We start from the raw sequence: 18536 nt of genomic DNA on the forward strand, positions 1-18536 counted from the left end.
AGCACGAGTGCCCTCTGCTGTCATAATGAGAGATGAATTTTAAAATAAGGTAATGGCCACAGTATTGCTCCAAATTTAAAGGGGAAAATTACCTGCTTTAAAAAAAAAATTGTCTACAGTTGTCAAAGCATTGGCTTAATTCCAGTTTCCTTTTCACAGTTGAACCCTAATGAAAACTCTTGTTTTTCATCCTTGAATTGCCTTGCACGTCCAGTCAAATTTTACTTATCATCTGATTGCACTAATGCAACTTGATGAACAGCATTCTCTGCTTCTCAGTGCAAAACATGCCGACACACAACCAAGATGTAACACACATACAGGCAAACAAATATGCAGGACGAGTATTCACGTATACAAATAAATAAATATTGTCTCGTGAGTATGAGAGTCTCTGATGGTTAGTGTGAGCAGTTCTTTTGGTCGTTCAGTGTTCTCACTGCCCATGGGAACAAGCTTGGGTGGCGATGTCTCTGATGGTCCTGTTTCTCTTTCTTGACGGAAGTCGCTGAAAGATGCTGGTTGTGGGGTGGCAGGGGTCCTCAATGATTTTGCACTTCAGACTTCTCAACCAGTGCATTCGCTGTTGCACCTTCCTGACAAGTGAGGAGATATTGTGTGTCCGTGACTGGTTAAGTGGACTCCAAGGAACTTGGTACTCTTCTCTGTCTCCACTATAGAGTTATTGATACATACTGGTCCTTCTGAAGTCCACAATCATCTCCTTCGTCTTGTCCACGTTGAAACTCAGGTGGTTGTTCTCGTGCCATATCGCAAGATTTTTCTCCGAAGTCCGACTTGTTGCTGACAAGGCCAACTACTGTTGGAGATAGATCTGTCAGTAGCATGAAAGGAGCATGCTGAGCACACACTCCTGTGATAATTGTGATACAGACTAAGCTCTGGAATAATTTGAATGTCGAGATCAAATATTCACCTGTGCTCTCTCAGCCGGGTAATAGTGTACCACTAGAGCAGGGGTGGCCAGACTATGGCACCCAGGACAATTGTTGTAGTAGGTTTCCATTGCTCCCGATGCAATCAAGCATAGCACACAGAACTAGTTCAGTTAACTTTTTATTAATCTAAGAGAACCATTCCTGCTTTCAGCCTCGAAAGCGGTCTCCTGCTAAACAAAGCGATGCATCAACTTTTATACACTTGAGTAAACAAGTTAGACTAAAAGATTACATCCCTATTCTACATATAAGGTAACACCTCTTGTTCCTCCCTCCCCTATATCCCAGTATCAAGGTTGAATAATATATTGTTTCAGAACACTGAGTTACAATTACTCCACACTCAGCAAAAGCACACATCCCTTATCTTGCACTGCCTGCATTCCAAGGTCATCTGCTGGTACCACCCAAAGATTGTACCAGTCTGTAACACATTCCTGGTGGATCCTTAATCTTTCAAGCATCAGGCTTCCATTTTGGGTTTTATTCATATTAATACCACATTCCTTCTTTTTTATCATTAAATGAGAATTAGTTACATTATAATGTTGAAATGGTTAAAATGATTAATAAATGTAGTGGTTAAAGATGATTAATGTGTAAACCACATACAAAAGGTGAGGTGGAGTATTAGATGATAATTTATAGTGGATAGAGGCAGATAATCACGCTGACATTTATACACACTAACCCTGCTGCTAGTATCATAAATGCATGCAAAACATACAATCCCCTTGACCCCCCCCCCCTCCCCCAAATATCCATGTCAGCCAAGCAAACTTCCTGGGGCTTTGTCTAAAACTGTCTAAGTGGTTATGGACACTTTTTTGTAACATGAGCATTTACAGAAAGAGTTCTGCTGTAGACTAGTGTATGGTTATTCATTTTTTTTAAACCATTGCACTTTTTTTGAACTAGTATATTAGCAATTTATCTGGCTGTAAAGAATACAGATCCATAGTGGAACTGTAGCGTCTGCTAAATACAATTCAAGCTTGACTTTCACGACTACTCCTCTAAAGCTTTTAACATTAGACATTTCCATTTTTACCTAGAAGGTGCTGTGAACCAACGGGGTTATCTGTTGTAGCAACTGCTAAGTACAAGCTGATTTGTCTTTAGCAAAAAACCTGTGTCAATATTTTATTTTTTCCAACCAGTCCTTTCTTCCTCCCAGCAACCTCCCCTCAACATGCCCCACACTTTTAAATTCACTCCTGCCCTGCCGATGACCATGATGCTTTTTCTGCTCCTCCTTCCAGCCCTGCGCATGCGCATTAACCACAACACTCTTCTTGCTCCCCGTTCTGGCCCCCAGAAATGTGCGCTAATCTTTCTCGAGCCTCTCTACTGCCCGACGCAAGGCCTGTGCAAGCGTGTCCAAGAACCAAACGGATGGAATTGCATCAATTTAATTTTTCTCCTGAGAAACTAAAGGGCAAAATGGGTTGTTTACAGAATACAAATATTTTTGTGGGAATAGAAGAAAATATTTCATCCAGGGCAGTTGTGGCATGAGTTAAGCAACCAATAAAGCCTTTTCATGGACTGAAACTCGGCTAGGAGCTGAGCAATTAGATGGATCATCAACCTGACACTTGAATGAGGAAAAGCAATTGAGGAAAGAAATCTTCAGACACTAATTGATCCTAAATTAAGGAGGGATTTAAAATGGGAGACGGGGTGGGCTTGCTTTATTCCCAATAGAAAATGTACCTCTTTTGGAAACAATGTACCACCAGGTAGAGAAACAGTTTGTACCCCTCCACCATCAGGACTCCTAAACAACAGACTCAATCTGAGACTCATTTAAGGACTCTTACTTTAATTATTGAATATTTATTTTCTCAATTGCACCGTTTGTTTGCAATTTTTCTTGTTTACATTTCTCAGTACGTATCTTGAGCATTTTTCTTGTTTACATTTCTCAGTACATATCTTGAGCATTTTTCTTGTTTACATTTCTCAGTACGTATCTTGAGCATACTTTTCACTGCTGTTAAGTAGATACTCTGCCTGGCCCACAGGAAGAAGAATCTCATGGTTGTATGAGATCTGTATGTACTTTGAGAATAAATCTGAACCTTTACAGCCAAATTAGAATCAGGTATATTGTTATGAACATGTCATGAATTTTCTCCTAATTATTCAATTATTTATTTTGGAATTGGGTCCTGTTGAGAACAGCTACGTATTAGTTTTAGTAAAATGGGCTTATCACTAAAGGATAGTATAGACAGGAGGGACTGAATGGTCACAGTTAACATTTAATATTTCACATAAGCACAACACAGGTCATAGCCTAATGGTCATTCTATATATTGGAAGAACTGAGGGAAGGTTTATCACAGTCTGTTCCTGAATTCGATACATTTGCAAAGACACTGTGATTTTGCAAAGAGAACCATTCTGACGGCTGAAGAGAAAGCATCTTCTTGAAGCAGCTCTTATGGCCAGCCATTTTTGTGGAATTCAGAGCAAAGCATGCTTTGAAAATGACTGGGCCTTTTCAATCTTTTTATTAAGCATAAGTAAACAATACAAGGAGAATAGAATACATAATTGAATAGTAAAAACAGAAACATCAATATATTGTAATACATAATGAAACATATAACATTATAACATATTGAACAATATTATCCTTTCTCCTCAATTTGGAATATTTATATATAAAAAAATAATTATTAAACCCCATCCTAGGCAAGCTTGTACCACAATGTAACTGGCCCCCAAAACAAAACTAATGTTTGAAAACACAATCTTACAAAAATCACCAGTTTCCCGTATGAGCTTACTGCAAAGAGGCTAGAATAGAGAGTTTGGGGCCACAATAGAGGCCCAGTGAGAGATTTTAGATGAATACTAGATGGGCAAGAAAGTGGGAATGGTAGTTCAGGAGGCCATTTTAAGTTAAAATACGATCATCAAATGATGTTTCTATTCTGACAGATTGTTGTGTTTGTATCGTATAATAGATATGTTTTTGGGAGATAAATTGGGGCACATACAAGCACTTCAAAACACATCCCATTAAAAATACTGGAGCTCTGCTCAAGCCAGACAGGGTGGCTCCTGGGGGCCTTTGCAAAAACTTTGGGGAGTGCCCAGGAGACTTTACTAATGGATTATTGTTTTGAAAAGGATCAGATGAAAGAGATCGGAGGAGTAGTTTGGAGCTGCAGGCTGCCTGGAAGTGCAGCTTGCTGCTCTAAGAGGGACATGTGGTTTTTGCAAGCAGAGAGAGTCAGACAGATTTTTTTTTTTCTCGGAGAGGGTGAGATCAGTTTTGCAGTGCTACAGCAGCAGCTGGGACTGGCACAGGACAAGCTGGAGAGCTTGTGGAAAAACCCCATTTAGAAGACAGGTTGTGAGTGCTTAGTTCAGCCTGGTCAAAGCCCTTGTGGTTCATGCAAGAGGAGAGGACTGGCTTCCTAATGTTTCACTTGAAATAAGAGAAACAAAAAGGAACTCTGTGGTTATTATCTGGAAAACCCTGATGGGGCAAATTTTTTCGGCAAGACACTGACGTGGCTGATTAAAAGGGATTAATTTGTGCCCATGAAAAACAAATCTCTATGAAAACCAACAAGAACCTTCCTGAATGATAACCATTTACCTTTCAAGCACCAAAGCCTGATGAACTTTATAAATATTAAATTCTGTGCACAGTATAAGAATTGCCTGCAACCGGTGAACTTGGAGGAATGAGAAGTGAACCAAAGAACTTTTCTAAACCCACACACATATTACATACATGTGAGTTTAGAATTAGAAGGGGGTTAAGTTAGGTTAGTTAAGTTAATAGTGATAAGTTGATCTGTGATCCTGTTTTATTGTTTAAAGATAATTAAAAGCACCTCTTGTTTAAGGAACTATTTGTCTTGGTGAATATCTATTGCTGCTGGATTTTGGGGCCCTCTGGGCTCGTAACACGATATATCTGCAACACATGGAGGAAATCATAACAAGATCATGGCTAATCATTCTATGCACATTAATTGATCTGAGTTTTAAATGCATTTAATGAGGCAGTCTCTATTGGTTCATTAGGCAGAGAATGAGAGCTTGGGTGTTGCTGTTAAAACAAACCTGGGTGAGATGGTAGAGTATATGTTGTGGCTGGAGGACATGGTGCTGGTGTTGGACCCAGAGAATATATAAGGTGAAGGGTTGGATGTCAATCACTTGGGCTGCTTTGTGGTGGATGGTGTTTAGCTGCTCATTTGCCATTGGTGCTGAATGGTGTTTGGTATAAATAATTGCTACTGTGGCTCAAATCAGTAGTCAGTGACTTTATAGCCTGATCTGTTAGGTCACTGAGTCAGAGCTCATGGCTTCTTCCTTCTCTTTCAGACATTCTGAGATGGATACCAATGAAGAGCATCCAAGAAAAGTTTTCAAGGCCCGAAAAACCATGCGCGCAAGTGACCGACAACAGTTAGAAGCTATTTATCAAAGCAGAGATGAGCTTTTAAAAGCAAGTGAAGAAACCAAAACTAAACTGTGTAACGGTAAACATGAGAATGGTGATTCTGACAGCAAAACATCCAGTACCAACTGCGTGGATGATACAGACATTGATAGCATTAATGATGTGAAGCTGGGTCCAGAGGAATTACAGGGCAATGCTATGGATGAACTTGCTGTCACACAAACACCTGAACTGAGTCTTGCTGAAAAATGTCTTAATGATGATAAGGACTTCATCCCACAAGAGGAGAAGATGGACCCACTGCCCCCAGTTGCGGAAGACCAACCGATACTTGTGGGGAATGCAACAAAGCAAGTTTTAAATGATGATGCGAGTAAAGGAGATGATGCTGTGGAATCAGAGCCTGTTGTGTTGAAGGAGGATTCATTAATTGCACATAAATTGTGTACGGATCCCCAGAGCCTTTCAGAAGAAGGGACGCCGCCTTCTGCAGATGAAAATAGGTGTCTTGATGTACCAGATGAAAATAGCCTTAAGTCACAGTTGTCTTCTTCTTCCTCTGTGAGAGAAAAGGAAGACAATGAAAGTTCAAATGGTATTAGTGAAGAGGCAATTACAAGTAGCATAGAATCTGTGCAGGAAAAAAATGATTGTGAAAGCTCTAAGGTGGAGTGTCCAGAGGCTGCAAGTGAAAGTCCAACAAAAGATCTGTTAAGTGACAACAGATCAGTTGAGAGCAGCCAACTAGAGATAGAAGAAATAATTCCGATTTTGGAGAAATTGGCCCCAGAAATGGACAGTGAATTATCCAGCGAGCAAAAAATTGTTCCTGGAGTAGAATCCCCAAAGCCAAAGGACAATCCATTGCAAGAAGAACAAATGGACACTTCACCCAATGGTTCTCCAATGAAAGAGGAATGTAACGGCAATTTGCCTGAAGAGGCATTTCTGGTCTTATCTGATGAGGAAGATGAGCCAGTAATTGAGAAACAAACAGAAAGTGAAGAGCTGGTACCAAAAAATGATAGTCCAGGTATGTCTGCTCGGTATCTTGTGCAAACTTGCTGGAAGCAGCCTCAAATTTTAAAGGGACGCTTTGCCCTTTCATCTATTAGTAATGTGATCACATATAAATACCCACTGTAAATAGAGGTTAAATTTTAAGTGTTGTCATCCAACACGGTAACAGGCCCTTACGGCGCACGAACCCAAACCACCCAAATGACCTACCCAGCTACCCAGAGAAAACCCAGGCAGTTATGGAGAACGTGCAAACTCCTTACAGACAGTGCAGGATTTGAACCCCAGTTGTTGGTGCTGAAACAATGTTGCACTAACTGGGTTGCCTATTTTCTAATGGGTGTGACTCGCTGTAATTTGTCTCTAAGGATGGAAAAGGAGGAATTTCACTTTGCAGGTGTTTGCATTCATGAGGATATAGATTGGTAGCACGGAGGAGAAAAGGTTTTTTTTTCTGGAGTTCAGTGATGAAGGGCAAGAAAGAGGGAAAATATCTTTTTGAAGGAATCAAAAAGTTTATTTTGAAGAATAGTAAAGCCCCTGATATCTGGCATCTTTGGGAATTGGTAGATGCTAGATAATTGTATTTTCCAGTTGCCTGAGACTACATATTGCGTGACAAGGTGCACCAATTTTAAATGTCCATAATTTTTTTTTAAACTATTTACCTGTGGAATTTTTTTTTGCCCATTGCTTGAATTGCAGGGATTTTACTCTATTGAATTTAAAATCAGGCAGGCTCTGCTGCAATTGTACATGCCGTTGGTGAGGCTGCACCTGGAATACTGGGTGTAGTTTTGCTCTCCTTATAGTACTGTCTTTGGAGGCGGTGCAGAGGAGGTTCACCATGTTGATTCTGGAGATGAGGGGATTAGCTTGTGGAGAAATCAAGTCACCTGCTGTTCAATGGAGTTTGGAAGAATCGTATGGAGACATAAAATTATGAAAGGATGATGAGATGGGAGCAGGAAAAAATTTTTCCATGGGTGGCTGAGGCTAAAACTGGAGAGTAGATTTACAACTGATGAGAACTGTTTCAGAGAGTACTGACTCTGTGAAATACTTTGCCAAAGGAAGCAGTAGAAGCTGCCTCAATAAATATATGAAAGACACAGAGGTTTTTGAATCATTGGGGAATTGAGTATTATGGTGGAAAGGTGGGTAAGTAAAGTTGAGTCCATGACGAGATCACTCACATCCTTGTTGAATGCTGAAGCAGATTTGACGGGCCGACTCCTGTTCTTGTATTGTACTTAGGATTGGCAATGACAGAAAAGTTTTGATTAATTAAAATTTACTGACTTTTAAAGTTTGTCGATGACATCTGAAATAACTTGTTTTAAGCCTCTGTTTGATATGCAAGCTCAGAGCAGGATTTACACTGTGACATCCACTAAGCGGAAAGAAAAAAGTTTAAGACCATTCATCCACAGACCTGAATTAATCCTTCATCCTTGTTAGTTGAGCATACAACTGTAAAATCTGCATATTATTAAAAAAATTAAATTTATTAATTGGAATATTTATGTTGCTGGCAAAGTGAGTGAGAATGTACAGTAAAACCCCTGGCTTGCATCATCTGTGGAGATTAGCACCTATGGGAATTTTCCAGTTGTGTGAATTGATGAACTAACGGTGAGGCAAGCCAATTTTAAACTTCCATGTTTTTTACCTATTTACTTTCTGCAATTTTTTTGTGGTTTGCTTGAATTCCAGATAACAGAGGGTTTTTACTATTATTCTTCCTGTTTACCTTTGGGAAAGATGTGAGATCTGTACTGAATTACTACAGTCCATATAATGAGGGTGTGTAGTGCTGGACACGGCCAAGAAAGATTCAGCCACCACATTGAAAGTCATTAATGACTGTCTTTATTCAAATTCAGCGCGCGCCCTTTTAAGGGCAGCCTGAGCTCAGTCACCTCGTGCACTGTGACATCATAATCGCTGCCCCAGGTGCGCACTGGGCAGGAGCCTTGAGGCAGGGAGAAAACCCTGACAGCACCACGTAGCATTACATGTGGGGCCAGTTCGTCATGAGCGAGTGCGCTGCCACACAACACCCCCCAGAACCGGCTACGCGTTTCGCTGCTTGGGCGGGCGGCCCCGGGGTTTGGGCATGGCCGCCTGCACCGGCCATGATAGGGCTAAGTGCGCCGCCTTTAAACTGTCCACGGTGAAAAGTTCGTCTTTACCCCCGTGTCCAAAGTGTAACTCCTCCCGGACTGCTGGAGGACCTTGTATGGACCTTCGTACGGGTGTTGTAAAGATGCCGTATGTGGGCTGCACCGAACAAATACGAATTCCGCTGAGTCCAGCTCTTTGGGAGACGGGGGGGCTAGCGAGGATAGTTTCTTATGGAGATCTGCCAAAAGGTTTGCGTGCTCGGACGTGACGTTGGGCTCCAGGCCAAAGAACTCACTGGGCAGCGAGAGAGGTGCGCCGTAGACCAGTTCCGCAGAAAACGCCTGTAGGTCCTCCATGGGTGCTGTTCCGATACCAAGGAGGACCCAGGGCAGTTCGTCTACCCAGCCTGGGCCGGTGAGGCGGATTTCATATGTCGATGAAACCTCTCCACCAAACCATTTGCTTGCGGGTGGTAGGCTGTGGTGTGGTGGAGTTTAAAGCCCAGGAGGTTCACCAGCTGAGCTCAGAGCGTGGAGATGAACTGGGCACCCCTGTCACGGGTGATGTGTGCTGGGACTCCGAACCTAGCGATCCAATGACTGACTAGGTTCTTGGTGCATGTCTCTGCGGAAGCCTCTTTGGTGGGAACACCCTCCGGCCATCTTGTGGTCCGATCGACTATTGTGAGAAGGTACAGTGCTTCTCTGGACACCGGCAGGGGACCTACGACGTCAACGTGGATGTGCTGAAATCTCTGCACTGCCGGGTCGAATTGCTGGATTGGGGCCTGCATATGCGGTGGAACTTGGAGGCCTGGCACCTGGTGCAGTTCCTCGCCATCTTGGCCACCTCCTTTTTGAGCCCGTGCCACACAAACCGCTCTGCCACCATTCGCACCCAAGTCTTCACCGAGGGGTGGGCTAGGTCATTGTCTAAGCTGAAAACCCTCTACCTCCACTGCGGTGTGACTAATGGGCACAGCGAGCTGGTGGAGACGTCGCAGAGCAGCTTGTCCAAGCTGTTGGGAAACTGAATGTCCTGGAGCTCGAGGCCAGAGATGGCAGTCCAGAGAGCCTGCGTACAGCTTCTGGGCCTGTGCCAACTCTGTGTAGTCAAGGCCAGGGGCAAGAGCGTTGATTGCTGGATGAGAGGGCGCATCTGCCTGCCCTGTGCCGGATGTCGGTGGTGAACTCCTACATGTAGGAGAGGTGGCGTTGCTGGCGAGCCGACCATGGATCTTTGGCCATCGCGCGTGCCTGTGTGAGGGGCTTGTGGTCCGTGAATACCGTGAAGGGCCTGCCCTCCAGAAAGTATCAAAAGTGCCAGATGGCCAGGGTCAGCACCAGGAGCTCCCGGTTGAAAGTGCTGTACTTGAGCTCCGGCGGGTGCAGCTGTTTGCTAAAGAAGGCCAGCGGGCGCCACTCTCCGTTGAGCCACTGCTCGAGTACGCCCCCTACTGCCGTGGCTGGCGTTCACCGAGAGCACCTTGTGTGCCTCTGGGCGTGGGTGCACCAATAGAGTTGCATTGGCGATGGCCTCCTTTGTTGCGGTAAAAGCTGTCTCTGCCTCCTCCAACCAGGTCAGGACTTTCTCCTTAGCAGCAAACAACGTGAACAGCAGTCGCATGGTGCAGGCGGCGCCAGGGATGAACCAATAAAAATTCAACATCCTGACGAACTCCTGCAGGCCCTTGAAGGTGGTTGGCTTGGGGAAACCGCTGGATGGCTGCAACCTTCTCTGGCGCTGGGGCAGCACCTGCTGCCGAGATGGTGTGCCCTAGGAACTGCCGCGTCTGCTTGGCGAACTTGGATTTGGCCACATTGATCGTGAGGCCAAACTCCGCCAGTCGGGCAAACAGGGTACGGAGGTGGGCCTTCTGCTCTTCGTGGTTGTGGCTGGCGATAAGGATATCATCCAGGTAGATAAACACAAAGTCCAAGTCCCTACTCACTGCATCCATGAGGTGCTGAAAAGTCTGGGCCGCGTTCTTGAGGCCGAAAGGCATATGCAGGAATTCAAAGAGGCCAAAGGGGGTGATGATCGCCATCTTGCTGATGTCCTCAGGGTGGATCGGGATCTGATGATACCCCCACTCCAGATCGACCTTGGAGAAGACTTATGCGCCGTGGAGATTGGCTGAGAAGTCTTGAATGGAACCAGGTACCTGTCTGGTGTGGTCATGTCATTCAAACACCGGTAATCGTCGCATAGTCTCCAGCCCCCGGAGGATTTGGGGACCATGTGGAGAGGGATGCCCAGGTGCTGTCTGAGCGACGAACGATCTCCAACTCCTGCAGCCGGGAAACCTCCCTTGCCAACTGCAGCTTCTCGGGCGGAAGTCGTCTGGGTTTAGCGTGCAGCGGGGGCACCTGCATGGAGATATATGGTATACCCAGTGCTGGGGTAAGGTGGCGCTGAATTGTGGTTGTAGGATGGTGGGGAACTCATTGAGTACGTTCGAATACTCATCCCTGGAAGTGGCGATGGCAGCGATCTCGGGTCTGCAGGTGTTCATGGCGTCCAGGCACACAGAAGGAGTGAGCGTTGACCAGCCTCTTGCCCTTCATGTCAATCAACAGTCCGTGTACCCTCAGGAAGTTGGCCCCTAATAACGCAGTACTCACTGAGGCTAACTCGAACTTCCAGCTGAATTTCTCATTCCTGATCTGGATCTGCGCCCTGCGGGTACCGAAGGACTTGATGGCGGAACCGTTGACTGCCCGCAGGGTGGGACCATGAGATTGGGTGTGTGTCTCGAGTGCAGTGGGAGGCAGAACGCTCAGGTCCGCTCCTGTGTCCACCAGGAAACGTTGGCCGGTAGACTTGTCGGTAATGTGAAGGAGCCTGTCCCAGCCATCAACGGTGGCTGGCCGAGTTGTTTCCCCTGTAGTCACATGGTTGTTGGCACTTACAAGTTTGCGCTCCCCAGCACTGATGATAAAAGCACCAGGTGGAATGGTGCTCCTCCGGCTTGTGCTTGGGGTAGTGTTGCGGCCAGCTGGCTCTTGGTCGCGCAACCTGATTGAGGGCTGCTTCATTCTCCCTCTTGGTGCGCCAGAGGGTGTCCGCTCGGGCTGCGACTCAGAGTGGATCCGTGAAGTCCTCATCCGCAAGTAGTTGGATGTCCCCAGGCATCTGCTCGAAGAAGATCTGACGGAACAGGAAACAAGGTTTGTGATCCTCCACCAGAGCCAGCATCTTGTCCATTAGGCCCGATGGTGTGCGGTCCCCAAGCCTGTTGAGGTGCAGGAGCCTGAAGGCACGCTGCTGAGGGGAGAGCCTGAAAGTGCCAAGGAGCAGGTTCTTGAGGGCAGGATATTTACCTTCGGCCGGTGGGTTGTGTATTAGATCGTCCACCCTGGCTGCCTTTTCTTCGTCCAGCACGCTCACGACGTGGTAGAACATCGTTGCGTCTGCTGAAGTGTTCCTCAGTTGAAACTGCGCCTCCACCTGCCCGAACCACATACGCGGGCGATGGTTCCAGAATGGGGGGCGGTTTGATGGCAACACCGTTGATCTCTGCTGGATCCATGTTCTTGAGACCAGAGAGGCGTCTGGGCTCAACGGGGTCACCAATGCAGTGCTGGACACAGCCAAGAAAGACTCGGCCACCACATTGAAAGTTGTTAACGACTGTTTTTATTCAAATTCAGCTCAGTCACCTCATGCATTCTGACATCATAAATCGCTGCCCCCGGCGCGCGCTGGGCAGGAGACTTGAGGCAGAGAGAGGAGAAAACCCTGACAGCACCATCTTTCCATGGCTGCCCCGCCACGTGGCGTTATACATGGGGCCGGTTCGTCATGAGAGATTGCGCCGCCACAGGTGCTCCCATAAAGTTGTCAGAGATTTTGAACTATGAGGAGTATCTATTAATGTAATAGGTGTATTATTTGGAAGGAAATCTTGGAAGTGAAATAAAAGCAAAAGAATATTAGAAGCCCAATATCTGTGGAAAGAGAAACTTGAAATGTCAGTTCATCAGGACGAGGAAAGGTTCAACATCACAACATTTTTAAAAAAATTGAGGAAAAGGAGATTGGAAAAAAATGTCTAGAGTAGAGACTGAGAGAAACTAAATGACACAGAGCTGTCAGCTGAGGAAATCTTGAAGGCATGTGGAAGATTAAATAAAATATTGAATAGAGCTGGAACTGAAATACAGTTACTGGAAATTGTAAGTGAAGAAGAGGGCCAATATTTGCAGATATTGGTCCTGAAAATCCATTAGTGAAGATGTAAAATCTAAATATTGTGGAAGAAGCTGGTGGGATTTGAACTAAGATGGTTTCCAATTAAATACTTGTGGCTCATAGGACTGACTTGAGTCGTCACTCATTATTTTATTTCATTCCATTCCAACTATTTTTATGATCCTTCGCTTAACGTCTGGCTTTGGTATGGTTAACTTTAATTTTGCTCTTTGACCTTGATTGTCTTGCTATAATCAAGGGATTAATCTGGATAAGAGCTGATGGATTTCTTCAGCATTTTCTATCACAGATGTAAAATGCATAAATCAAGATAGATGAAGTATTGGTCGATTATAAAGTAACTCATTAGCTGCTTTGACATTTTGCTTCTCAGATGCAAACCACAAAGAGCAGGCAGCTGATACAGGACAAAAGCAAGAACCAAGTAAGTGCTTTAAAATTGGAGGCAAATGTTGCACATAATTGATGTAGATTGTCTGTTTTTTACATTGGGATATAAAATAACTGGCTGTAGGATCAGCCCAAGATAGTAGAACAGTGACAATATATTCAGTGTACCATCCTAAAGATAAGCTACCAAAATAACTTTCCTCTCTTTCTTCCCAGAAACCTTATCCCTATATAATTGACTCACAATTTTACAGTACTTTTACAACTTGTACAGTATTCATGAGAAAAGTTAAATATTATCACTGATATTAATCTCTGATCAATGACTTTGAGAAATTCCTGTGATTAACAGTTCATAAATGATGATGAATTTTGGAAGATAGGATGTTGTGACTAAAGGAAAAAGGAAATTTTTTTCCTTCTTTACAGATGAAATAGTGCCACGGAAGAGGTCCAGGTCCGAAGACATGGAAAGTAGTATATCAAAACGCTGTCGGTTTTCTGGGGATGAATATGAAGCAGCCTTAAAAGTGAAGATCACTGCCCAAGGCGAGCTCCGTCACTCATTGGAGAAAGTATGTGACCTGTACTGTACCGTTATTAAACAATGGCTAATTCTTTTCACCATTTCATGATTCAATACAAAGGCTGCTTTGTTAAATAGAACATTGTTCTTCCTTCATCAAGATCTCAAACAGGAGCTAATGTTGTCAGTCCATTTTCTGTAATTGCTTGGTCTGAACTATTTTCTCTGGCGCCATTGTCCCTTTTGTTTTTGCACAGTTGAAATTCTTTTGTGGAGTCACAAGAGACTGCAGATGTTGGAATCTGGAGCAAAAAACAATCTGCTAGAGGAACTTAGTGGGTCAAACAGCATGAGAGTCATGATTAAGGATTCTGACCTGAAACATTTTTTTCATATTGTTGCTGGCTTACCTGATGAGTTCATCCAGCAGATTTTTTTGTTTTGCTGAACCTCTTTTTACTGTTGCTTAATTTTTAGTTTGGTTTTTGTTATCTTTTACATATTTTGATATTTTTAAAAATCTTTTAATTTTCACAGTATCACGCTTTCTTGACAGGAACCTTTAACCTTGCTACTTTGATATTGACCCTCCGGCCTCTCAATCCTTTATTTTCAATCCAAAAATGTATCAATCTTAACTTTACATTGACTCAACTCTAACATTGGAGATGTGTGATTTCAAAATTACGACCATGTTGGCTTAATGCAAATGTCCCTAGGCAGCGTGGTCCCAAGTTCCCCAACAACTTACCAGAAAGAGGGTGGCAGGAGGAATGACACCCTGTGTATCCAATGCAGAAATCACAATGTCTGATTTTCCAGTTGAAGCTGATTAATTGGAAACGGGGGCAATATTTTTCATTGGTGTAAGTAACTCGAGTTTTTTCTTTGCATAGATCATTCAGCAGATTATTGAAGAACGGATCAGCTTTATGCAAAGTGGCATTTTCGACAAGAAGCTGGCAGAGCTAAAAAACAGAGTGGAGAAAATAGAATGCAACACAAGGCATGAATCTCTAATCAGCGGCTTACAGGTCAGTAGGGGAATCTACAGTCACTTTCAGTGCAAAATATGGAAGTAATTTGGAAAATTAGTTACAATTGTCTGGAGTCACCCAATTCCTTTCTTCCTTTTGAATAAAGATGGTAATCTTTTTATATAACCTTAATCTTGGGTTATTGTTAACGCCCTGTTTGTTGATCTCCCACAAGTGCTCAGTGGTGTGTTGTAGGTAAGATTAAGGAACAAGTTTGGGGAACTGGTTCAAGGTTCCATTTAAATAATTTAACATGTATATGGAGTCTCTTTTAATCCAATTTACCCATCTAAATGGTTGAAAGCACTATTACTCAGTGCACCTCTGTCCTGCTATATTACAGCTGATGATTTTTATGGCTGTGTTTGTTAATACTTTTTAAAGCAAATTTTAAATTTAGAAAATATAGCATGGTAACAGGCTCTTTCAACTTATACCCCTGTATGTTTTGAACGGTTGGAGGAAACCCACTCAGACATGGGGAGAACATACAAACTCCAGGCTGACAGCGCTGGATTCAAATCCAGGTCGCTGGCTCTGTAACACTTTTGCACTAACTATGCCGCCATAAATTTTAAATTGATTTTTTGGGATCGGAGCCTCATTTATGACTTGTTGCTAATTGGCCTTGAAGTTGGTGGAGAGCGATCACCTTAAATTACTTTTTTTTAAAAAAAAGCGTTAGGATAAAAAGTGATTAGCACAACACTTACAGCGTCAATAACCCAGGTTTGAATTTAGCACGACTGTCAGGAATGTGGACATTCTCCTTGTGTCTGTGTGGGTTTCCTCCATGTGCTCTGGTTTCCTCTCACATTCCAAAATCAAAGGGGGTTAGTAGGTCAGTTGGTCACATTTGGGCAGCATGGATTCATAGGTAGGAAGGACTTGTTACTGCGCCGTATCTCTAAATTAACCTCATAATTGGTCAGTTGACAATCGTGTTTGGATACTGGGTCAGGGAGAATAGAGCTCTTAAATTTTCCTCTTCATGTGATTGTTTTCTTGTATTTCCTGCAGGCGAAGCTAATGCAAATAGAGAAAAGGCTGGGCTCAGCAAACCAAGCTCGCAATGATTCCATTTTGAAAAAGCCACAAGAGGTAGGTACCAAATGGATCCATTGTTTAATCTAAAGAAAATAAGGTGCTTGGGTTATTTATGCTGAGATTCAATACTGTACAATTATGTTGGTACATATTTATGTGCAGTGCAGGGAAATTGTAGTAATCTTTAAAAAGTCTTTCATTGTTGTATTCCTTTTCAAAATATTGAGGTATTGATCCTACAGAATAGTATAATTTGATAATGTATTGCTTCCAGCATGCATATTGGTTTGCACACATTTATCAAGTATATGGAGAAGATAAATACAAACTAATTCAAGCTGTCTACTTATTGAGATAGATTCGACATATATTTTGAGGGGAGAAATGGGGGCAGGGGTGGGAAGAAGTGGGAATAAAGTGCTGAAGATAATCAGCCATGATAATATTGATTGTTGGATCAAGCTTAGAGGGCCAAGTGGCTAAACTTTTGTGTGTGAAAAGCCCTGCAAAAGGCAGTGGATGCAGCCCAGCTCATTACTGGTAAAACCCTCCCCACCATCGAAAACATCTATGGGGAACGCTGCCGTCGGAGAGCAGCAGTGATCCTCAAGGATCCCCAGCACCCAGCACACGCTCTGTTCTCACTGCTGCCATCAGGAGAGAGGTGACGGGGCCACAAGACTCCCACCCCCAGGTTCAGGAAGAGCTGCTCCCCCTCCATTGTCACATTTCTCAACAACACTTGATTTTTGTTTCTCTGTATTGCACAGTCAGTTTGGTTAGATTCCTTTATTGATTACATATGTATGCTGAGTCAATAAGTGGTCATTCTGCCTTGCCCGCAGGAAAATGACATGGATGAACTCTGACAATAAATCTGAATCTAATAGGTAGATAAGGGAGGGAGGGCACACCAGCAAACAGGTCTGAATGGAGAGGGAAGGGGTAGAGAGCTAGAGCAAAAAAGACAGATGGAGAAGTGAGGGAGAACAGGGAATGAATAGGCTAGCAGAAACAGGAGAGGTCACTTTTAATGCCATCTGGCTGGAGAGTGCCCAGACTGTAAATTAGGTCTTGCTCCTCCAATTTACAGGTGGTTTTGGTTCGAATCCAGAGCTGTCTGTACAAACTCTTTATTCTCCCCAAGTCTGCATGAGTTTCCTCTGGGTGCGCTGCTTTTTTTCCCTTGTTCCAAAGATACAGCGTTAATAGGTTAATTGGCCACATGTGTGTAATTGGACAGTGTGGGCTCATGGGCCAGAAGGATTTGTAACTGTGCTGTAACTCTAAACAAAACCAACATAGCTTGAGGCTGTGTTTCATGTTCATCAGTGTTTTGATGTGCTCATCAAACCAGTTGCATGAGAGCAATAGTCCAGCATCTCAGATCAATACATATTATTCCTGCAAGTTGCATTCCATAATTTTGCTATACCCATTTTAAAAGAGCATGTCCACTAGAGGATTTTCAATCAGGCAGATCTATTGCTTTAAAGCAGCAGAATCCACTGGAGCAGAATGGAACTGTCCAGTGCATGTGTTGAGATTATCAACAAATTGCATAACAAAATGAAAGATCTTGCACACCTTCAATAAAACAGGAAATTCCACTACTGATCTGTAAAGTTTCTGCTGAATCAGATAAAATGTTGCATTAAAACAGCAGGCTCGTTTGCATTATGATAAACTATGGAACAAACTCACTTCAGATAAGCAACAGATTGATCATGTTCATAGTAGCTCGTTTGAGAAAGAGCATGAGCATCCATTCAAGATTAATGGAATTTCCAAGAGTTTATTTATCCAGCTAAATAAAAAGAAATCACAGCTTTATGGTAATATGCCTGTCAAGCCAAAGTAGACCACATTAAATGCACATGGTGAGATAGCTGCTGTGTTAGAAAAGATCAAAATTCATTCATTTGATCAATTTGGAGCAGTTAGGGCCGCTGACAAATAAGACTCCCAATGAAACATGTTTTAGGCAATGGAGGAAGGATAATTATACAAAATAACATTCCCTACAACGCAAACAGAGCCAGATCTTGGGAGTTCGAGCTTGAGATGAGTGGGCTAAAAACTGAAATAATTACCTTGTAGAAAATAAAGTTGTTCCTCAGTGTGCCATCACTAACTCATGAAAATGCACATCATGGATTGACTTCTGGGTTGTGTCACTTCATGGAGAAAGTCTGCTGACAAGATCATTTTATCCACCCAATTCCCTCTGTTTGCAGTTCTCTCTTGTGATGTTTTTATGTAACCTGCAAGTGACTGAATATTGACTTTGTCACCAAATACAATTTTGAGTATTCTGAGTTTCAGACTGTCCTTGACAGGCAAATCTAATACCTCATGCAACAAGGCATCAGTACCATTAGGAAGCAAGCACAGCCTTACACAGAAGAAAACCTCTGGAAAATAGACTTTCAACTTGAAGATGCAAAGTGATCTGTGCAAGGTTTTTGGGCTTCAACAGCAGATCATAACAGAATGAACCATTCCACTGATGATGCTAAAGCCTTGTCCCTCCATTCCGTCCTGACCCACTTGGAGAACAATGCTTCAGAGGCCAGGCTGCTGTGCATCAACTTCAGCTCAGCATTTAATCTGATCATTCCCCAGAGGTGTGTATCTGGATTCTGGACTTCCAAACAGAAAGACCACAGTCTGTCCAGGTCAGCAGCAGAACGTCGAACACCATCACACTGAACCTCAGGGCTGTGTGCTCAGCCAGCTCCTGTTCACACTACTGACCCACGAGTGCAACACCAGATCCA

General features: G+C 43.4%; 1 protein-coding gene across 23 annotated transcripts in view; it reads left to right on the plus strand.

The window, feature by feature from the left end:
* The window catches only part of LOC138748900 (activating transcription factor 7-interacting protein 1-like), a 135337-nt gene that overhangs the window by 62027 nt on the left and 54774 nt on the right, over window positions 1-18536 (plus strand). For all 23 annotated transcript variants that reach the window (XM_069909782.1, XM_069909807.1, XM_069909805.1 and 20 more), the window contains 5 exons: window positions 5316-6427; window positions 13130-13180; window positions 13576-13721; window positions 14569-14706; window positions 15730-15810. In XM_069909782.1, the coding sequence (XP_069765883.1) occupies window positions 5316-6427; window positions 13130-13180; window positions 13576-13721; window positions 14569-14706; window positions 15730-15810 (1528 nt within the window). Of the gene's footprint in view, window positions 1-5315; window positions 6428-13129; window positions 13181-13575; window positions 13722-14568; window positions 14707-15729; window positions 15811-18536 lie in introns of those variants that run through there.

Source organism: Narcine bancroftii, chromosome 13, assembly GCF_036971445.1.
Source record: "Narcine bancroftii isolate sNarBan1 chromosome 13, sNarBan1.hap1, whole genome shotgun sequence".
Lineage (NCBI taxonomy): Eukaryota > Metazoa > Chordata > Chondrichthyes > Torpediniformes > Narcinidae > Narcine > Narcine bancroftii.